Here is a 23,826-nt window from a genome sequence, read left to right on the forward strand (position 1 = left end):
TGTATTAGGATGATGCACGGGAGGGCTACTTTCCACAAGTTATGCTTCAGCCCTCCCACTTCTACTAATTTTGTTCATCTTTGTGTGTATGAATTAAACTTTTTTTGTTTTTCGGATGAATGAAAAAAAAAAACGTTCAGCTTGGGGGCCCCCTAGTGGCCGCGGGGGCCCTATGCCCCCGCATAGTCCGCCTATAGGAAGAAACGGCCCTGTGTTCATCTCAAGTGCTGACTAAACACACACACTCCTGTTTGATCCCATTTGATTTAAAATAGTTGAACTTTCTGGTCCAATCTTTTTGAGGGTTTCATTCGTAAAGATGTTTCATACAGGTGGGGTAGGTAAGTTTGAGAAACCGGATCGAGATACACTTTTTGTTATATTCCAATATCTGAAGTGCTTTGACAATAAATCCATAAAAAAATGTCATCTCTGGAAGCCGTGGTACTGTAAAAAGCACGACCAATCATCTAAGCCGGCCCGGCTAAAGTAACTGGATGGCCTACCTGCCTGTCAGCCTTCCATCTGTGCACAAACGTATCTCGTGCCCTCATTGGTCATGTGCGCGTTCATGTGTGTTGGAGGAGGGGCTCTGTGAGGAAGTGGCAGATTTTTTCCGGTTGTGTATTTAAACAATTCTAGCGCACTCGAGCTGGTTTCTCCAAAATTACCTACCCCACCTTTAATGATAAGATAAGATAAGATATACCCCAGAAATGCACGTGCAGCAACAGAATAAGAGTGAAACACAGGACAATACAAGTAGTTATACAAATGCCACTTTCATCACATTAGTATGCATGGAATGTGACAGGTCGCCCCGCCCATTTTGACCGGAAGTCCCGCCCATTTTGACCGGAAGTCTCGCCCCCTTCGACCGGAAGTCCCGCCCCATTTGACCGGATGTCCCGCCCCCACTTCCGGCGGATGTCCCGCCCGCGCTTCCGGTTTACAAAATAAAATAAAAATTAAAAAAATGAGAAAAATAAAATGCCGTTGTTTCAATCAATTAGTATGCATAGGATATATGTCCCGCCTCCTAACCACTTCCTGTGCCCCTAATCCTGTATACAGTATTGAATGTAACTTACAAATACTTGCAAATAACATGAAATTAATCAAAGTAAAGCATCTAAAAAAAACATATATTTTAAAAAAAGTCAGCCTCTCTGTTTTTGCGAACATTCCGAGAAAAGTCAGGACATGAGGGGAGAGAGCATATGGTGGTCGAGGGGAGGAACACACACACACACACACACACACACACACACACACACACACACACACTTTCCTCACCCCTCTCCCGTTAGAGGTTGGTTAAATAAAAAGCCAGTGTCTTTTGGTCACTCTTCAATATTTTTCAAGTCGAGAGAAAATGGCCAAGAGACGTCTTGATATGAGTTTAATCAGCGAGACACCGGTGACAACTTACAGCCATCCGTTGGGTGCTCCAATCAAGAGAAAGTCGTAATATTGTTTATTAGTGATACCTGAGGATATTCTCTTTTTTATTTGTAGCGACTTTTTTTACTATAAGAAAAGTCTCTCTGAAGAGGGGAAATAATAAAACAATTTTAAAAACATGATCTTTGTCTTTTTATAATTACTTTACACCACTATAAGGAAAACCAATATTAAGTTTGTGTGAGGTTGTACTAGGGATAATACCCATAAAGAATGTGTGTGTCTGCTCCATTTCACTCCATGAAGCCTCCAGCTTGTACAAGGGCTCCGCCTCCACTCAACATAACATGTCCCGCCCTCCTCACCAGATCATTTAAAAGTAAGGGGATGGAAATAGATGAAAATAAATACGCTCAAACTAAATAACAGGCCAGTCATTTCCAATCACCAAGGCACTTTTCAAAAAAGAAAAATGGCCAAGAGAAGCATAGATATGGGTTTAATCAACGAGACGCCTGTGACAACGTACAGCCATCAGTCCGGAGCGCCAATCAAGAAACGAATGCAATATCTGTGCCGGGTTCAGACGCCTACAGCCGAAGAACTTCACGAGGAATGGACTCTGAAAAATGGCGATGTTTGGGGTTATATATTCAACTATATGGCTAATAAACTGCATTTCTACAATCTGAAGAATGGAGAAACGTATTGACCCCGTAGTGTTAAAGCGACACTGACCTCAACAGATTGGGCTGTGTTAACTCTGGTGTCTTCCCGAGATCTACACGCAACCACTGTATCGGAAGAAGTAGTGCATCAAGAAACCATCGTGGAACCACCGGTGTACAAGATATTTGCAAAGAAAAGCAAAGAAACACAAACAGCATGCGAGATTAAAGAAGAGTTTGCATCGCTACCCCTCAAGGTGAAGGAAGAAGAAGGAGATATTCCCACACAGCCAGAAGGGAGAAGAGTCCTGATAAGCACCGTCTGGGAAACTAAAAGCGGACCCTCTGGGCGTTGGTATTACCGCTCAAGCCGTTTGGTGACGTTGGGTAAGGACCCCTCTGATGATTTTGTTTTGGAGTATTTTAATTCTACATGCGGGGTATTTCAAACGTCCTTGAGGGTGCCTCTGACTGCATGGCTGGAAATGATTGATGGAAAAGCTACAAAGCTTAAAGAACTTTTTAAACAGAGTCAGACATCGATGGACATTATACTGGTGAAAAAGACCCTCACGTTTGCAGAGGACTCCGCCTCCCACTCAACATAACAAGTCACACCCTCCTCACCAGATCATTTTAAACTAAGGACCCCTCAAAGAAAAACATTGTGTATTCTACCTATGTAAAAAGAATGTCAGGGTTGTCTCTGTATCAAGAAGATGTGTTTAAAAAAGAATTTTGTGAAAAATACCAACTGTGTGAGAGACGTCATAAAGACACTCAATTTAACCACAGTGTTTGTTCTCTACAAATGTTTTAAGATTGTTACAAAATGTAAAAAATAAAAATAAAAGATATGGAGACACAATTAATTCAGGTGACTCTGGCTTTATTAGGAAAACAAACATATAATACAAATGGGTTAGGGGTTAAATGTAACCATCATGGACTTAATAGTCTAACAAAATACTTTTATCTGAATACATTTGTTCTTTTTAAGAGCACTTTTTGAAATTATTTATTTATTATTTCAGTGGAACAATCCAGTTTTTTGTTAACATTAACGCTTTCTTCTCTTTTTCTTGTGTTACTAAGATACTTTTAAACACACTTTGGTGTATGCAACACTTGTTCAGATAAACAAGGTTTTTTCTTTTCTGATAAACTTACATATTTTAGTTATTTTATGTTACCAAGATACTTTGAGATACACCCTGATGTACGCAACACTTAACAAAGGGTATAATATGAAGTAGTTGGTAAGGAAGGGGTTTTTCTTTAAGCGTGTAAAACTTTAGAACAGGGTAAAATATTCATTAATTTGTATTGAATTGAGTTTTCTTTTTTTGATTTTCAACATACTATATGACTTTTACATATTTCTGACGTACTATACTTTTTTGACTTTTTTCTGTAGAATCTTGACAAAACTATTACTTGTTCTTAAATGATGACCTATTGCTGGAGATGAGATGAAAAAGCTACAACGCTTAAAGAACTTTTTTCTAAAAACTCTCAATTCTATAATTGACTACCACCATTCAACGCAATAAGCCCCACCCTCCACTCAGCAAATCATCTAAAATGAAGGACCTCGCTAATACGACCGTTGTAAACTAGCCATGGAGCAGAGAATAGCCAAGACTCCCCCCGCGAGTTGCAGCCAGGAACAGACTACTGGACTACCATCATCACCACCAAGGGGGGAACCCGAATCTTGCAATACTACTGCTGCTGATTTTGCTCCTTGGGCCAAAACGTCTCTGTTTATGGACACAGTGAAAGCGGTGTTGGTTGATATTGTGGAGAGGGTGATACATCGGTACAGAGAAGAAATATGCAACGGGTGCCGAGTCAGTCACCCCGGCCAGAGGCAACACGATTTTCTGAATGACATGTCCGATTTTTACTTCAGAAACAATTACAACGCATTAATGAAAAGACTCTGGCTCACCGACTTCATTACTGAGATCGACCAGACTCTTAATGATAAAGACATTTTCACGGATGATTGGAGGATCCAAGGCGCTTCGGAGGCTTTTCTTCACAATCTCAAAAAGTGCAGACGCCTCAAGGAGAGACTTGAAAAGATCCATGCCGAGTTGGATGGAGAAGAAGAAGACTAACAACCAGCAGTTGGATGGAGAAGCCAGGGACTTGTTCGATACATTGACTTTTTTCTTTAAGTAAAATAAAAATGGGAAACTACTATGCAAAACGCTCTGTATATATTGATCATAATGTAGTCATTACCCGTTTAATAAGTGTGGTGATGGGGACGATTGAAAACAGAACGAGTAGTCACCCCTGTGTAAAAAGAATGGCCGAAGTTTGTAAACTGGAAGACATTTTGGATATCGTTCGTTCTGGCAGTACTATTCCGGGTCATTGGGAAACCATTGTAAACGAAACATTTAAAGTGGTCCTGGAATCTTCATTTTCCGAAACATTCTGTAACATTATCTCAGAAATGAAACAAACATCAAAAGTGTATCATGTGCTCTCATTGTATGCTCTGTTTGTAGATGTAATGCATCTTTGCGTCGAAAACAGCATACACGTGAATATTTTGACTGAAGTGAAAAAACTCCATCACGATATCTACAGTAATATGGGGAATTCTAAGCTGGAGACTGTCCTGGGGATGCTACAATCAGTATAACTATTGATTTTGTGTGTGAAAAAAATAAAAAAAGTGTTTTTTTTACATCTAAAAAGTGTTTTCTGTGTGTCTGTACACACAAAGCACACTTCATTATCTACTTTTCAGCTTTTTTAAAAAGAAAAGTGTATCTTTCGGTAACTGTCTCAGAGAATTTAAGCATAAATCTGTCAAATGTTCAAAACAGCCTTGTTTCACTGAAATACCCTCAAAATGACAAACTGCCATTAAGAGTCAGATTCTTAACCAAATCTACTGACACAAAGTACTTCATTATCTACTTTTCAGCTTTTAAATACAAAAGTGTATCTTTCGGTAACCTTCTTGAGAGAATTAAGCATAAATCTGTCAAAGATTCTTAACGAAATCTACTGACACAAAGTACTTCATTATCTACTTTTCAGCTTTTATACACAAAATGTATCTTTCAGTAACTTTACCAGAGAATTTAAGCATAAATCTGTCAAATGTTCAAAACAGCCTTGTTTTACTGAAATACCCTCAAAAATGACAAACTGCCATTAAGAGTCAGAATCCTAACGAAATCTCCTCAAACAGAGTACTTTCTACAGATGAAGCCTCCCACTCTACGCAATATGTCCCACCCACTCAGCAAATCATATAAAACTAAGGACGACCGTTAAAAACTAGCCATGGATCTGAGAAAAACCAAGTCTGATGTAGCCTGCCCTTATTATCACCAGGATAACGGATATGGGCTTAATGACTGGATGTTACAAAGTAGGGGAGAGGATGTTCCCGAAGAAGAGCTCTCCTCTATATCATATCCATGTAAGGTCTTTAGGACAAAAGAGGACCATGATAACATGACATATGAAGAATATCTTTCTTTAAAAGATGGTATTATAGATAACCTTTATAGAAACAGTATATCTCATGCCACTCGCCAAGATCGCAAACAACAAATAGCAGAAAAGAATAGAAAAAGTAAAGAAAAACGAAGAAAAAGAAAAAGCAACATGAAAAGGAGAAGAAAAATTAAAAGCAAACGCAGAATGCGAATGAAAAGAAAAGGGACCATAGGACGGAAAACTAAAAAGACAAAAAGAAGGAAGGTGAAAAAAAAAAGAAACAAAGTGAAGACATTTAAACTAGAGGATGGTGTTGTAGAGCCATTACCGGATCATAATAATCTTATAGATCATCTCCCGCTAACCGACTGCTGCGAATGTGTTGAACAAATACCAAAAGCAATGGCAGAACTTTGCTTCAGTATAATGAGAGAAAAGTTACTGAAAGATACATTTTGTGTATAAAAGCTGAAAAGTAGATAATGAAGTACTTTGTGTCAGTAGATTTCGTTAAGAATCTTTGACAGATTTATGCTTAATTCTCTCAAGAAGGTTACCGAAAGATACACTTTTGTATTTAAAAGCTGAAAAGTAGATAATGAAGTACTTTGTGTCAGTAGATTTGGTTAAGAATCTGACTCTTAATGGCAGTTTGTCATTTTGAGGGTATTTCAGTGAAACAAGGCTGTTTTGAACATTTGACAGATTTATGCTTAAATTCTCTGAGAAAGTTACCGAAAGATACACTTTTCTTTTTAAAAAAGCTGAAAAGTAGATAATGAAGTGTGCTTTGTGTGTACAGACACACAGAAAACACTTTTTAGATGTAAAAAAAACACTTTTTTTATTTTTTTCACACACAAAATCAATAGTTATACTGATTGTAGCATCCCCAGGACAGTCTCCAGCTTAGAATTCCCCATATTACTGTAGATATCGTGATGGAGTTTTTTCACTTCAGTCAAAATATTCACGTGTATGCTGTTTTCGACGCAAAGATGCATTACATCTACAAACAGAGCATACAATGAGAGCACATGATACACTTTTGATGTTTGTTTCATTTCTGAGATAATGTTACAGAATGTTTCGGAAAATGAAGATTCCAGGACCACTTTAAATGTTTCGTTTACAATGGTTTCCCAATGACCCGGAATAGTACTGCCAGAACGAACGATATCCAAAATGTCTTCCAGTTTACAAACTTCGGCCATTCTTTTTACACAGGGGTCACTACTCGTTCTGTTTTCAATCGTCCCCATCACCACACTTATTAAACGGGTAATGACTACATTATGATCAATATATACAGAGCGTTTTGCATAGTAGTTTCCCATTTTTATTTTACTTAAAGAAAAAAGTCAATGTATCGAACAAGTCCCTGGCTTCTCCATCCAACTGCTGGTTGTTAGTCTTCTTCTTCTCCATCCAACTTGGCATGGATCTTTTCAAGTCTCTCCTTGAGGCGTCTGCAATTTTTGAGATTGTGAAGAAAAGCCTCCGAAGCGCCTTGGATCCTCCAATCATCCGTGAAAATGTCTTTATCATTAAGAGTCTGGTCGATCTCAGTAATGAAGTCGGTGAGCCAGAGTCTTTTCATTAACGCGTTGTAATTGTTTCTGAAGTAAAAATCGGACATGTCATTCAGAAAATCGTGTTGCCTCTGGCCGGGGTGACTGACTCGGCACCCGTTGCATATTTCTTCTCTGTACCGATGTATCACCCTCTCCACAATATCAACCAACACCGCTTTCACTGTGTCCATAAACAGAGACGTTTTGGCCCAAGGAGCAAAATCAGCAGCAGTAGTATTGCAAGATTCGGGGTTCCCCCTTGGTGGTGATGATGGTAGTCCAGTAGTCTGTTCCTGGCTGCAACTCGCGGGGGGGGGGTCTTGGCTATTCTCTGCTCCATGGCTAGTTTACAACGGTCGTCTTAGCGAGGTCCTTCGTTTCAGATGATTTGCTGAGTGGAGGGTGGGGCTTATTGCGTTGAATGGTGGTAGTCAATTATAGAATTGAGAGTTTTTAGAAAAAAGTTCTTTAAGCGTTGTAGCTTTTTCATCTCATCTCCAGCAATAGGTCATCATTTAAGAACAAGTAATAGTTTTGTCAAGATTCTACAGAAAAAAGTCAAAAAAGTATAGTACGTCAGAAATATGTAAAAGTCATATAGTATGTTGAAAATCAAAAAAAGAAAACTCAATTCAATACAAATTAATGAATATTTTACCCTGTTCTAAAGTTTTACACGCTTAAAGAAAAACCCCTTCCTTATCAACTACTTCATATTATACCCTTTGTTAAGTGTTGCGTACATCAGGGTGTATCTCAAAGTATCTTACCTTATCATAAAATAACTAAAATATGTAAGTTTATCAGAAAAGAAAAAACCTTGTTTATCTGAACAAGTGTTGCATACACCAAAGTGTGTTTAAAAGTATCTTAGTAACACAAGAAAAAGAGAAGAAAGCGTTAATGTTAACAAAAAACTGGATTGTTCCACTGAAATAATAAATAAATAATTTCAAAAAGTGCGACAAATGTATTCAGATAAAAGTATTTTGTTAGACTATTAAGTCCATGATGGTTACATTTAACCCCTAACCCATTTGTATTATATGTTTGTTTTCCTAATAAAGCCAGAGTCACCTGAATTAATTTTGTCTCCATATCTTTTATTTTTATTTTTTACATTTTGTAACAATCTTAAAACATTTGTAGAGAACAAACACTGTGGTTAAAATGAGTGTCTTTATGACGTCTCTCACACAGTTGGTATTTTTCACAAAATTCTTTTTTAAACACATCTTCTTGATACAGAGACAACCCTGACATTCTTTTTACATAGGTAGAATACACAATGTTTTTCTTTGAGGGGTCCTTAGTTTAAAATGATCTGGTGAGGAGGGTGTGACTTGTTATGTTGAGTGGGAGGCGGAGTCCTCTGCAAACGTGAGGGTCTTTTTCACCAGTATAATGTCCATCGATGTCTGACTCTGTTTAAAAAGTTCTTTAAGCTTTGTAGCTTTTCCATCAATCATTTCCAGCCATGCAGTCAGAGGCACCCTCAAGGACGTTTGAAATACCCCGCATGTAGAATTAAAATACTCCAAAACAAAATCATCAGAGGGGTCCTTACCCAACGTCACCAAACGGCTTGAGCGGTAATACCAACGCCCAGAGGGTCCGCTTTTAGTTTCCCAGACGGTGCTTATCAGGACTCTTCTCCCTTCTGGCTGTGTGGGAATATCTCCTTCTTCTTCCTTCACCTTGAGGGGTAGCGATGCAAACTCTTCTTTAATCTCGCATGCTGTTTGTGTTTCTTTGCTTTTCTTTGCAAATATCTTGTACACCGGTGGTTCCACGATGGTTTCTTGATGCACTACTTCTTCCGATACAGTGGTTGCGTGTAGATCTCGGGAAGACACCAGAGTTAACACAGCCCAATCTGTTGAGGTCAGTGTCGCTTTAACACTACGGGGTCAATACGTTTCTCCATTCTTCAGATTGTAGAAATGCAGTTCATTAGCCATATAGTTGAATATATAACCCCAAACATCGCCATTTTTCAGAGTCCATTCCTCGTGAAGTTCTTCGGCTGTAGGCGTCTGAACCCGGCACAGATATTGCATTCGTTTCTTGATTGGCGCTCCGGACTGATGGCTGTACGTTGTCACAGGCGTCTCGTTGATTAAACCCATATCTATGCTTCTCTTGGCCATTTTTCTTTTTTGAAAAGTGCCTTGGTGATTGGAAATGACTGGCCTGTTATTTAGTTTGAGCGTATTTATTTTCATCTATTTCCATCCCCTTACTTTTAAATGATCTGGTGAGGAGGGCGGGACATGTTATGTTGAGTGGAGGCGGAGCCCTTGTACAAGCTGGAGGCTTCATGGAGTGAAATGGAGCAGACACACACATTCTTTATGGGTATTATCCCTAGTACAACCTCACACAAACTTAATATTGGTTTTCCTTATAGTGGTGTAAAGTAATTATAAAAAGACAAAGATCATGTTTTTAAAATTGTTTTATTATTTCCCCTCTTCAGAGAGACTTTTCTTATAGTAAAAAAAGTCGCTACAAATAAAAAAGAGAATATCCTCAGGTATCACTAATAAACAATATTACGACTTTCTCTTGATTGGAGCACCCAACGGATGGCTGTAAGTTGTCACCGGTGTCTCGCTGATTAAACTCATATCAAGACGTCTCTTGGCCATTTTCTCTCGACTTGAAAAATATTGAAGAGTGACCAAAAGACGCTGGCTTTTTATTTAACCAACCTCTAACGGGAGAGGGGTGAGGAAAGTGTGTGTGTGTGTGTGTGTGTGTGTGTGTGTGTGTGTGTGTGTGTGTGTGTGTGTGTGTGTGTGTGTGTGTGTGTGTGTGTGTGTGTGTGTGTGTGTGTGTGTGTGTGTTCCTCCCCTCGACCACCATATGCTCTCTCCCCTCATGTCCTGACTTGTCTCGGAATGTTCGCAAAAACAGAGAGGCTGACTTTTTTTAAAATATATGTTTTTTTTAGATGCTTTACTATTTCATGTTATTTGCAAGTATTTGTAAGTTACATTCAATACTGTATACAGGATTAGGGGCACAGGAAGTGGTTAGGAGGCGGGACATATATCCTATGCATACTAATTGATTGAAACAACGGCATTTTATTTTTCTCATTTTTTTAATTTTTATGTTATTTTATGTTATTTTGTAAACCGGAAGCGGGGGCGGGACATCCGCCGGAAGTGGGGGCGGGACATCCGGTCAAATGGGGCGGGACATCCGGTCGAACGGGCCGGGACTTCCGGTCGAAAGGGGCGGAACTTCCGGTCAACAAGGGTGGGACTTCCGGTCAACAAGGGCGGGACTTCCGGTCAAAAGGGGCGGGACTTCCGGTCAAAAGGGGTGGGACTTCCGGTCAAAATGTCAAAAGGGGCGACCTGTCACATTCCATGCATACTAATGTGATGAAAGTGGCATTTGTATAACTACTAATACAGATAAGAGTTCACCCTAGGATATTAAGAAGACTAACAATAAGAGTTAATCATGTGATTAACAGTAGGCCTATGGATTCAAATGACAACATAAAGTACAACAATGCGCAGCTGAATGTACATATATACTGATCAGTTGAATGTACATATTGATCAGCTTTATGTATGTATGTATGTACGCAATTAATTGTATGTATGTATGTACGCAATTAATTCAACCAATTGAATTAATTACCGCCGTTAACGTGATAATTTTGTGGTAATTAATTTGTTGAATTAATTGCGTTCAAACATTTAACGCATTTAACGCATGTGCAGAATGGCCCGCCCCCTACGTGCCACCAGTGGCAGCGCCAGGGTATGGCTGGGGTAGGCTACACCCATACCAAGAAATGGCTTAGCCCCACCATGAGAAATGATGTTAAAGTAAGCAAAATAAAGTCTGCCAACTCGCGCGGAGTAAATTGCACAGACAGCAGTTAGTAAGATTGATTTCAGTAGCCACGGTTTTGAAAACTTTTGTCACGTAGTGATCGTCTTCTCAATAGAACATCTTTGATAACGGCGTGGTGTTGTTGCAGGAAGTCCCGACGGAGAATACTTTTGCTGTAGTACAGGGGTGCACATAACTAACTGGTACGCAGGTTATGTGCCTAATCTGAAATGCGTACCGTCACTTGTGTCACAAAGCGCATTTGCGTACCGACGTACTTGTGAAGCTTTTCCAGAAGGCGGTTAGATCACCGGACGCCAGAGTCGGTGCACACGGAGTGCACAGACAGGGAGCTGTTAACGTAGGTCTGTACAACGGACTTGTGCCAAAACTACGCCAACCGGCTGCGGAGGGAGACTCCCCCCCTTCACTGGAGAACTGCGCTAAAACAGCTGATCACAACGTTCACACTCTGTGGTCACTCCACTAGCAGCCCCCCCCCCTCTGTCGACTTTCCTGAAGTACTCCCCCGTTGATAGAAATCAACACGTAATGAATTAAGACCCCACGGTTTGATGATTGATAGGTGTGTGGGTTGTCTTTCATTTTGACACGCAGAAAAATGTTATAATAAACATAGATACTGTAGCCTATGTTAAATGGATATATCCGCCTTCTTTCATTTATCTTTCCATTCCCACAACAATATACATAAAAAAATGGCATATTTTGGACATAGTTCAAATGGTGATTAATCATGATTAATTAATTTTTAAACTGTGATTAATCTGATTAAAAATGTTAATCGTTTGACAGCCCTAATATATATATATATATATATATATACATATATATATACATATATGTGGAGATATGTGTGCAGCTGCGAGTGTGAGGGTGTGAGTAAAAGTCATATGTACATACAGTGCAAATGTCATTAAAATACAATGCAGGTTTGTTTTCACCTGGGTTTCATGGTTAACCCTGATGGGGAAGTCCGATGGCTCCTGGCACAGTATTGTGTATCTGCTGATTCTGCAGCAGCTTCAGCTCAACCAGTTCAAATACAAACAGCAGGCAATTTCCCCACCCATAACTCTTCCTATCATTCTCAATGTCTTTTCTTATTCCCCTGTTTATTTCTTACACCCTCCCCCAATTTGTTGGGACACTCGTACTATTGCTCCCGACCCTATCCCTCCTTTATCTCACCTCTGCTTACTGAGTAATCTCATCCCACATCAGATTGGATGTCTGTGTTTGTTTCATTCTTTAAATGATGTGATCAATAGCCGCGTTCACACTGCGGTACTTTTTCCACAAAAGCCGCGTTCACACTGCGGTACTTTTCCCACAAAGGTTCATGCGAACTTAGTTCATGATAACTCTTAGTTCTCATGAACTAAGTACAGATCGCGTTCACACCAGAAAAAGTCCCTGAGGGAGGATTAGGCAAATTAAGCCGCTGACGTCACTTCTTCTTCTTCTGCTTTGGGTTTACTGGCAGGCCGCAAACCACTTCACGGCGTATACTGCCGCCCAAAGTCCCCGGCCGGAAGTCCCCGGAGTTGGGGACTGGCTTCAGTAGAAGTACTGAAGCCTTCCGAGTAAATCGCCAGAACGCCGACACCTCCTCATCTCCACCGCTCCCATGTTATATTTTGTGTTGCCATAAGTTATTCTCTCTGCGTTTCTGCGCTGGGCTAATGCTAATAATGCTAATGCGAGGATAATAAAATGGCGGCTTCACAAAACTTTTTGGGAGTTTTACGGGGCGTGGTTTGCAATCCGCCGAGCCAATCAGAAATATAGCTCTTTTCTCAAAAAAGAGCTGCTCGAAAGTCCCTGCTCTCTAGCAGGGACTTTCGAGGGGGTAAAAAGGTTCACATGAACTACTTTTAGTACCGGCTCTTTTTGGTGTGAACGCGATCATGAACTAAGTTCGCATGAACCTTTGTGGGAAAAGTACCGCAGTGTGAACGCGGCTAATGGTGGAATGGAGGGTGACCTTAGTTGTAGCTCACTTTTATTTCTGTAAGTTTGTTTTCTTTTAACTCTAAAACTGTTGATACATTTTGCAACAGAAAAATACAATACATCACAATAAAAAAGGTAACTAGAGGTGTTGCTAAGCTAGCCATTTCCCCCTGCTTCCAGTATAATGCTAAGCTAGGCTAACCTTGCAGGAGCAAAGCTCTGCACTTAAAGAGGTAGTTTGGATCTTTGAAGTGGGGTTGGATGAGCCACTTTTCTGTAGTCATTGTATTTCCTAGAGTAAACGGTGGTCAACAGAACACACTGTTGTGCCATGTTGTTGTTGGAAAGTGTTGACTGACGACAAGATAGAGCTCTAAAAATATTCTTAATGTAGCACACATTTTGGAAAAAAACACCTACTGAAGATAGATCATGTCTATCATGGGAAGCAAGACAAGAACGAAACATTTCCATTGAGAAAAAAGCCTCCACTGCGGTCCTTTGCTCTTCCTTTATGAAGAAATACTCTCCAGTTCTGATATCATTTCCCTTTGGCAACAGAGCTGGGCTGAAGTCGAATAATCCATTTAGTTTAGAAACCTTCCTAATGGAGTGAAATGACCCGGAAGTGAAGTCCCTTAGTGGCAGCCATGATAAGTGCCGTTCCAATTCTCTACAGTGCTTCTCAAAGTGTGGTATGCGGACCACTGGTGGTCCGTGAGCGCCCCCTAGTGGTCCGTGAGTATATTGGTAACATTTCACATTTGAAATAAATTAATTTATTTAAGTTTTCCGCACTCTCGCGGGAATATACTGTATCCGCAATGGAGCGAGGTTAAGTTTCACTTTCGATTGGTCATGAAGAATATGTTTCTCTGTTGTCCCCAGAGATGGGGACTCGAGTCTGCGACTCGGACTCGAGTCGCACTTAAGTCGCACACACAGAGACTTCAGACTTGACTTGGACTCGTGTGTTGGGACTCGTGAACAATCATTGTGTTTTCTATTTTTGGCGTATTAAAGGTGGGGTAGGTAAATTTGAGAGAAACCGGCTCGAGATCACTAGAATTTGAAAATACACAACCGGAGATAATCTGCTAGAGGCTGCTACTTCCTTATAGAGCCCGCCTCCTCCAACACACACAAACGCGCACATGACCAATGAGGGCACGAGATAAATTTGTGCCCAGATGGAAGGCTGACAGGCAGGTAGGCCATCCAGTTATTTTAGCCGGGCTCATTACGCAGACGTGCGCGCCTCTGTTACTACCTCGTAGTAACACAATAGCGACCGGCGGCACATCTGCGGCTTATTATACATCCATGACCTGCGGTTGTACCGCTTGTAATTAGGTTCAACTACAAAAACTTCGAACAAAACGCCGGCGGCACCAACAAAAGGAGCGCACACTGCAAAGTCTGCAATATCAAAATCAAGGATGCTGGCGCAACAACGTCGAATTTCATCAGGCACTTGAAAACTCACCCGGAGAGGTCAGTCACATTAACACATGGACGGTTAGCAAACATGTTTAGCTCAGCATCAGCTATGTAATGTTAACTTAGCTTGCTACTAGCTTTGTATTTGTGATACTGATTTCTGATTCTGAAGTGTTTTGCTTATAAGTTGTTTGCATTTAGCTAAAGTGTGATGTTTTTCCTCATATTGCATTGCAATAGCCTGTTTAAAGTGATCATATAACAAACAACTAATCAGTACTGATACTGTATGCTAATAGATATAGGAGTGATAATAACATAGTAAATGCTTTGAATTTCTTAGATATAGCGTGCAGTATTCTTATCAGACTGGATAGCAGCAGACAATAGAAGGCTTATTACAACCAGAAGAGACATGAGACTTTTATTTTTTAGAGACTTGAGACTTGACTTGGACTCGTGACCAAAGACTTGAGACTTGATCAAGTCTCACCCCACAAAGACTTGAGACTTGACTTGGACTCGTGACCAAAGACTTGAGACTTGACTTGGACTTGCAAAAAAAGACTTGTGAACATCTCTGGTTGTCCCCGTTCATAAAGCAAAGCAACAGCATCAGAGCACGGTGCAGAGTCTCTAGATGAGTTTACAGTAGTCCCTCGTTCTTATTGAACATCCATGTTGTAGTCCGCTGTATAGAAAACTGTAGTTTCCATAGTTCCCCCACAGCAGCAGACGCACATTCATGACGTCCGCTGGCGCATCATAAACACGTCGGATAGTGAAAGTGCAGTCGGATTCTCTAAAGCAGTGGTTCCCAACCTTTTTTCCCAAGAGCCCCCCCAAATGACTCCTGTTGGAAGTTTCCCCCCCCCCACACACACACACACACAAGGGGGGGGGGGGGCGCAACAGCGGTAATTAAAGTTTAAAAGTCTCAAAATGCTCCAACTACTGTCACAAACTGGATGAATGATGTATTTTGTTAAAGGAGGATGAAAGCGTAATTAAGGAGCACTATTGGAGTGACTTTGATGGTTATTGGACTCAGGATTCATTCATTTGGATTCCCGCTGAATGAAGAAATTAAAGGACGGCGCAAGTGGAAACAATTCACAAAGGGATTAAACTGTTTAAAACACATGCTCAAAGTAAGACGGATTTTGCCGATGTGTTTATGTGGATTCAAAAGTCGTAAATAATCTACAAAATGGAGGAGACCGATCTGATCGGAGCAACTGGGACAAATAATCCAACTGAAACCGGCATGGACAATGACTATGTTTTAAAAATGCACTTATCCAGACAAGCCCGGTTTGGAAACTTTACGGGCAGAAGAAACATTTATATTAAAGAAAGAATTATACATTTCTGTGTTTTTATGTCTTTAATACTAACTTGAATATTTATTCAAATTAATTAATCAACTATTTTTTATATTTTTATTGTAATGTAGAGACAATGCTTTTAGTGACAATCATGTATTGCGTTACAATTATATGTAAAAAAAAAAAAAAGTCTAAATATGATATTTGGCCTCAAATCATCTGAGGCCTGGCGCCCCGCTTGCGATCTTTGGCGCCCCCCAAGTTGGGAACCACTGCTCTAAAGTACCGCAGTCTCTTCTCCTAAGTCCTTTTGAATTCTCCTATCCACTATCCCTTAACCCTGTGACGTTTCACTCAGAGGTCAAGGAATAGACGATAGGGTTAGAATTTAGGAGCTGATTTTTGGATTATAGGAACGCAACCCTGGAGTAAGGATTTTGTTTTGCCTAGATTAGCACAGCGTATCCCTTTAACAAATAGACCTGTGTAAAATTGATCTTCTCATCTCTGTTTTATAAAGAAATCTAATCGTTGAATGATTATATTAGTATAGGGAGGTGTGTGGCGCACTGGATAGAGCCTTGCTCTGGGGATCAGGGGAGCACAGGTTCAAACCCCACTGCAGTCAGCATGTCGTTGTGTCCCTGAGACCCTTCACCCCAAAGTGCTCCTGTGGGGATTGTCCACAGTATTGAGTATGTAAGTCGCTTTGGATAAAAGCGTCTAACATGTAGCATGTAATGTATAAACTACATGCACAACCTGTATGTCAAATTGTTCAAATAGTGTTCTACTAATATAGTCGCGCTCTTCTCTATGGAAAGCCAACACGCCACTATTTCAACATTTTATTAAGGTAAAATGCTAACACTCATTTAGCATGAGTGGGTTGACCTGGTCACATTATTTGTACTTATCTGTATTCAAACAAAGTTTTTCCGTGTTCCCGGTTGTCTTTTCCTTCCGTTTTCACATCCTCACAAGGACCTTCCCCTGTCCAGTGGTTCCAACTGTGTTGCGTTATACTCTTCTGCTTCCTTTGTCCTCCTTTCTCTGTCCTCATCTTCCTTATTTCTTATTTTGCATTATTGGCCAATCATGTGCTGTGGGGGTGTGTCCAGGTAGTCACAGCTGTTTTACATCCTCTAATCACAGTCTCAAATGTAAACAACATCATGAAACATCATGTTAAAACCACACAACACAAGGAAAAACCAGGCAACAGTTATTTGAAATCACACGTAAAAAAAAAAAAAAACTAATGTAAAGTATTTATCGATTAACACCAAAGTGAATTAATAAAAATTATGTAAATAATTGAAGGCATTTACGTGAATATGTTTAAGCTTTTAGCACTACCCATTGCTGTATAAAATATAGTTGATGTATTATTGCATTAATACTTAGACTTGTTCTGTATTTTGTTGTACTAGCTGCTGGCTGGAGCTCCGTTTGGAACAACGAGGAGTAAAACTATCCCCAAGGAGCATCTGGCTTCAGCCCAAGACCTGGACACCATCTGGTCTCTCGGGGTGAGTCTCTCTTTCCTTTTACTGTTCTGTCAATAGCACATTACTTACAGACACAATGGAGAATTATTCAAACATTACTTTAATGCCTCCCTGACCTCTACTCCAAGGCCACCACCACCTTCCAGAAGTTACACACCTAGAATAGTGAACTGGGCTGTAAAATCCCTAACATCCTGATTCAAATATCTACATACACATTTATGTTTAAGTGAATCAAATGTTTCCTGTGCATTGGCAGCTTTGCAGTCACATTTTCTGAAAGAGCAGCCCTCAATAGCTTTCCCGATATGAATGCAGGCAGAGCTTTGTTCCATAATGCTGCGAGGGCCTACTTAATAGAAATACCAATGTCATTGAATTCAGGTTTATATAAAGTATATCATGTTTGATAAGGCAATCTGCTTTTGTGATCGAGGTGTTGGAGGAAAGATCATGGAGTCACCTAAAACATTAGAATTCATCTTCTGCACACCATAAATATCAAGTGCAGGTTAAAGGTAGGTTTGAGAAACCAGCTCGAGTGGCTAGAATTTGAAAATACATGACCGGAGAAAATCTGCCACTTCCTCACAGAGCCCCTCCTCCAACACACACGAACGTGCACATGACCAAGGAGGGCACGAGATAAGTTTGTGCCCAGATGGAAGGCTGACAGGCAGGTAGGCCATCCAATCCGTTTAGCCGGGCCGGCTCAGATGATTGGTCGTGCTTTTTACAGTACTACGGCTTCAAAGCACTTCAGATATTCATTGCTATCGGGATGTTAAAAGCATTCCATGGAATATAAGAAAAAGTGTATCTCGAGCCGGTTTCTCAAACTTACCTACCCCACCTTTAAGTTTAACGTTCATTTATTTATTAAGCAAATGTCATACACAAAGGCAATTCAAAGTGCATCACATAAGCATTACAAATAGACATTGTAGTCTGAAGTGCTGAAGTGCAATGCACCATAGTTAGATGACCTGTGGAAAAGCAGCATTAAAGAGAAAGGGTTTCAGCCTGGATTTAAAAGAACTCAGGGTTTGGGCAGACCTCAGATGTTCAGGAAGTTTATTCCAGGTCTGCGGAGCATAGAAGCTAAAAGCTGAGTAAATCACTTCCAAAGATCTGGGCGGCTCGTAACAGAGCTGCGTCTGACATGTACAGTATGGTGGTCCCAGTCCATTTAGCGCTTGACAAGTTAAAAGTACAATTTGGACATGTATTCTTATGTTTTTGGAAGCCAATGCAATACCCTGAGCTGGACCTGTGTGTGCATCTTATAATACATGATAATATAATAATAATAATAATCTGCTGTGAATGTGTGTTGTGTGTTTGATCTCAACAGGGCTACCTGCAGTACTCCGTGTTATTCTATGGTTACTATGGCAGACTGAGGAAGATTGGCAGTGCGGGGTACCGGTTGCCCCTCGCCTACTTCCTGGTTGGGATGGCGGTCTTTGCCTACAGTTTCATCGTCCTGTTAAGAAAGTAATCATTGCACAAATTAAAAATCATACTGATGGGACAGGGATAATGTGATACTGTGATGGTTTGCCTGAAGTTGAGGACAACACACAACTCAAACTAGTGAGAAGCCACGGCACCATTTCAAACTGAATAAATGAACGAGTGCCTGAAACCAATCAGTTGTGTGGCAACCACAGTCTGTGGTCTCTGTGACATCATGTTTTATTTTTATGATGAGCAATTGTAAAGCTCAAAGGTGTCTCTCTATCTGTGGCCATCTTGGTTCCCAATCTATCTAAAACATGGGTATCAATACTGGAGTTAAAGCGGGATCACGCAGCTGAGCAGATAGCACCAGCTACCTGTCACTCAGTGGGACAATGCAAAGCGGCAAGGCTTAATATCATTAACACCAGAGATGTAAGAAAAGAAATAGAACAACATACAGTATGTAGGAACGATAACTTCATCCTTTTTGTGAAGGCCAAAGCTGAACTGGAGTTCGACTGATCAACTCTTCGGTCACCTAACTAGCATCACCATTCTACATGTTTTTAATATATTGTATGGTTTGCTAATGTGCTCTGATTATTGAATCCTCCTTCAGAATGGCTAAGAACTCTCGTATGAGCCTGGCCAGCGCCTCCGATGAGAACTTCACGTTCTGCTGGAGGGTGTTCTGTGCCTGGGACTACCTGATCGGGAACCCTGAGGCTGCAGAGAGCAAAGGAGCCGCCATCGTCAACAACATCCGGGTCAGAGACACTTGGACACACAGTGACCATCCAGTTAGACCTACATACATCTGTATTCACTTTCCAAGCGAAAACATTTCTTTTGTTCTGTTCCGTCTTCGTGTGTCTAGCACTTTTAATTCACAGAACATGTTGTGATTGATTGCTGTGAACTCATGCTAATAACAGGGGGCTGTGTGTCACAGTGTAATACTTGGTTTGTATTCACAGGAAGCCATTGTTGAGGAGCAGGAAAAGAAGAAGGATACCAGTCTGTAGGTGTCTTTCTAACTTGTTTGTTCTTGTTCTTCTCCTTTTTGAATAACCCTTTGAATCATTCTCTAACCCAGTTGATTTACAGCACCTCTTCAGTTGATACACAGCGATGTGCACTCATCCTGAACTGACAGTTAATCACTAATATGAGACGACAGAAGATATTAAAATGAGATATATGCATGTGTCCTGTATCTCCCTGCATACCTCAGATATCACGTTAATTTTCATCTTCCACTCTGAAATACAGCTGTAAAAATATTATGTATCCTATAACTCAGCTCACATAGACAGTAAATGGTAAATGGACTGTACTTATATAGCGCTTTATCCAGTCTTTACGACCCCTCAAAGCGCTTTACATGCTACATGTCGTTCACCCATTCACAGAGCAGTGTATGTTACTCTAGGACCTAACATGCAGACACATTCACACACCGTTGGCCATGCGAGCAACTCAGGGTTAAGTATCTTGCTCAAGGATACATCGACATGTTGACTGCATGGGCTGGGATCGAACCCACAACCTTCTGGTTGAAAGACGACCGCACTCCCTCGCAGCCACAGTCGCCCAGTCGTACAGTAGAGGAGAGTGCATTTTTCAGTATTTATATTTTTTCAGCAAATGATGTACAAGTTAATTAATCAATAAATATAACCCTTTGATACAATATAAATAATTCAAAAAAATGGCTTTTCCGATTACTGGGTACACTGAGGTATTATTACTTGTATGTAAGTAAAATATCTGAGTACTTCTTCCATCTCTGATAATGCATGCTGGGGCTTTTGAAAGGCTATATGAACAGAGGGTTGCAGTGGCAGCAAATATATCATATAAAACATTTTAGAAATGACGTGACCTTGCAGATGTTTGCAGAGGGAACATGTGCCCTGATCAAAGTGTGTGTGTGTCTTTCCTCAGGGCAGTTCTGATCAGTCTGCGGATCCTCGCCAACATCCTGGTCCTTCTGTCTCTGGCTGGCAGCATCTACATCATCTACTTTGTGGTGGACCGCTCTCAGAAACTGGAGCAGGAGAAGCCAGAGCTGACGCTGTGGGAGAAGAACGAGGTAGAAGAGCAGAGCGGACATCTTCTCATTACCATCAGTCTGATTATATTATTCAACATACAATACAGAGGAATCAATACAAGTGGACACTGATCCAGTGTCAGTGACTCGTATTTCCATCATCTCTTATTGTACATAAGTCAGGCATTGTAATCATGGTGGCAAAATAATCCATTTCTGATTGGTCTAATTGAATATTTCAATATTAAACATGTGTTATAGCTCTGAGCCAGTGACGGCTGTATCATGTCTGTCCACCTGTCCTCCTATCAGGAACACATGCAGGGAGTTTCTTTAGATATGCACAAACGTCCTACTGGACACATGACATATCTAATTAAATGTGCAATCAAAGGTCAAGGTCTATGTGACCTCAAAAAACATGTGTTTTGGCCATAACTAAAACAGTTATATTATAATTATGATTTTGCATACATTTCTTAGTGTTGGCCTTTTGGACAGATATGGATGGTTTGCTTTCCTGTGACAGCAAGGTGGTCATTCTAATTTCATTATATTCTATATGTATCTCCTAGTTATTCATAATTTAAATGTGTTCTTTAAACAAAGTTCTCTACCTCAAAGATATGTATTTAGAAATGAAATCAAAATGACTTAGTGGTAGAATAGGACATACAAAAATAAATAAACAGCATATCCCCATAATTTATTCTGACATATTTGTTATCTGTACACATTATGCTATCTCCACTCAATTTTAATGTATTAAAATGTCTGCTCAGGGAGTTTAAACGTTCATTTAATGGTACTGCAATTCAGTTTAAGTAAGTGCTGAGATGAAATGTCTCACCAGGAGACGACTGAGCCTGATAAATGAAGATCTTTGCTGAGAGGCAGAGCATCTGTGTATTGTTTCATCACTGCCTCTGTGTCTTCATGCTCCCCCTCCCTCCAGGTGAGTGTGGTGGTGTCTCTCATCACCATGATCGCTCCGTCTGCCTTTGAGCTGGTGGCTCAGCTGGAGATGTACCACCCCCGAACCTCGCTGCGCTTCCAGCTGGCCAGGTGCTCCGTCACTCTGCCTGATGCAGCACTAATCACTATCACACACTGTATAATGCATCACAGGTCCGACCGACGCGTGTCATATGTTTCTGTGTTTACAGGGTGCTAGTTTTATACCTGGGGAATCTCTACAGCCTCATCATTGCCCTCCTTGATAAGGTCAACAGTATGAGCTCTGCTGTGAGTATGGAAGCTGAAGAAATATAAGCCTTTTTTTATCCTTTTTAACACGTTTCCACAAACAGATTTAAGTTATTAAACATATTCAACAACTTATATACTAACTAAGCACTTATATACTAACTAAGCACTTATATACTAACAAAGCACTTATATACTAACTAAGCACTTATATACTAACTAAGCACTTATATACTAACAAAGCACTTATATACTAACTAAGCACTTATATACTAACAAAGCACTTATATACTAACTAAGCACTTATATACTAACAAAGCACTTATATACTAACTAAGCACTTATATACTAACTAAGCACTTATATACTAACTAAGCACTTATATACTAACAAAGCACTTATATACTAACTAAGCACTTATATACTAACTAAGCACTTATATACTAACAAAGCACTTATATACTAACTAAGCACTTATATACTAACTAAGCACTTATATACTAACCAAACTGAGAACCTTCGGGACAGAGCCTTCAGTGTGGCTGCCCCCACCCTCTGGAACGCTCTGCCTGCGGAGATTCGCAACATCCCCACACTCGACACCTTCAAAAGGGCCCTCAAGTCCCATCTGTTCATCAAGGCTTTCGGCCCTTAAATCTATCTGTTGTTTTGTCTGTCTGACCTTTGTTTTGTTTTGTTTTGTTTGTGCTTGCCTATTCCTGTAAAGCGACCTTGGGTTCCTTGAAAGGCGCTATAGAAATACCAGTTATTATTATTATTATTATTATTAAAGCACTTATATACTAACTAAGCACTTATATAATAACTAAGCACTTATATACTAACAAAGCACTTATATACTAACAAAGGACTGGCTTATCCAAAGCCAGTTGAGTAGCACTTGAAATGTTTAGCTCTCTGAAGCCTGATGTACTTATATGATTCTGTTTTCTTCAAGGTTGTATCTTGTTGGTCGAATGTACTTATTGTAAGTCGCTTTGGATAAAAGCGTCAGCTAAATGTAATGTAATGTAATGTAATGTAAAAACCTGTGATTTTGGCCACTTGATGATGTCACAATGTGTTTTAGGTTGTGTAACCATTAGCCAATCACCAACCAAGGTACGAGCCAAACACTTCAGAGACATGTTTTGTATATAACTGAGAACTATAATATATTGATGAAAAAGAATATAATAGGGGACCTTTAAGAAAAAGTAGCAATACAACAGCCTAAATATACTTCAGCCTAAATTGAAGTTGTCCATATATTCTAGATATATTGTTATTATTTTCATTGTCTTCAGTACTAATATTCTGTGCAATGACAATGAAGTTGAATGAAGTCTAATATTCCCCATGTGTCTTCCAGATCCCGCTGAGTCCAGGGAACTGGTCTGAGTCCAGCTCCTTCCTGGCCACCATCTCTCAGCCGGAGGGGAACAGCCTCTCCACCCTGGTCTCTGAGATCTCCGTCTCTGAACATCACAACATCACCATAGCAACCATTGCCACGGTGCTGGATGTTAGGAACACTAGCACGAGCGGCTCAGGGGTTATCTCCAACCAGACGGCTCTGTTTGAGAAGAACATCCGCTCTCAGCAGGACCCCTGCTGGGAGACCTATGTTGGACAGGTTCTCCACTCTGAGCATGTTTATTATATTTACTGTTTGGGTTGTGTTTACTTATGATGTTGACTAATGGTCATCATAGCTTTGAAACATAGAATATACAATATTTAAAGGTGGGGTAGGTAAGTTTGAGAAACCGGCTTGAGATACACTTTTTGTTATATTCCATGGAATGCTCTTAACATCCCGATAGCAATGAATATCTGAAGTGCTTTGACAAAAATCTGTGGAAG

At 40.3% G+C, this 23,826-nt stretch overlaps 1 protein-coding gene across 2 annotated transcripts in view; it reads left to right on the forward strand.

Moving 5' to 3' along the window:
• The window catches only part of LOC117461295 (transmembrane channel-like protein 3), a 103,387-nt gene that overhangs the window by 50,466 nt on the left and 29,095 nt on the right, over positions 1 to 23,826 (forward strand). For both annotated transcript variants that reach the window (XM_034103117.2, XM_034103125.2), the window contains exons 6-13: positions 17,157 to 17,255; positions 18,589 to 18,731; positions 19,318 to 19,465; positions 19,676 to 19,719; positions 20,646 to 20,793; positions 21,710 to 21,819; positions 21,921 to 21,999; positions 23,333 to 23,596. In XM_034103117.2, coding sequence (XP_033959008.1) covers positions 17,157 to 17,255; positions 18,589 to 18,731; positions 19,318 to 19,465; positions 19,676 to 19,719; positions 20,646 to 20,793; positions 21,710 to 21,819; positions 21,921 to 21,999; positions 23,333 to 23,596 — 1,035 coding nt within the window. The remainder of the gene's footprint in view (positions 1 to 17,156; positions 17,256 to 18,588; positions 18,732 to 19,317; positions 19,466 to 19,675; positions 19,720 to 20,645; positions 20,794 to 21,709; positions 21,820 to 21,920; positions 22,000 to 23,332; positions 23,597 to 23,826) is intronic.

Source organism: Pseudochaenichthys georgianus, chromosome 3 (assembly GCF_902827115.2).
Source record: "Pseudochaenichthys georgianus chromosome 3, fPseGeo1.2, whole genome shotgun sequence".
NCBI lineage: Eukaryota > Metazoa > Chordata > Actinopteri > Perciformes > Channichthyidae > Pseudochaenichthys > Pseudochaenichthys georgianus.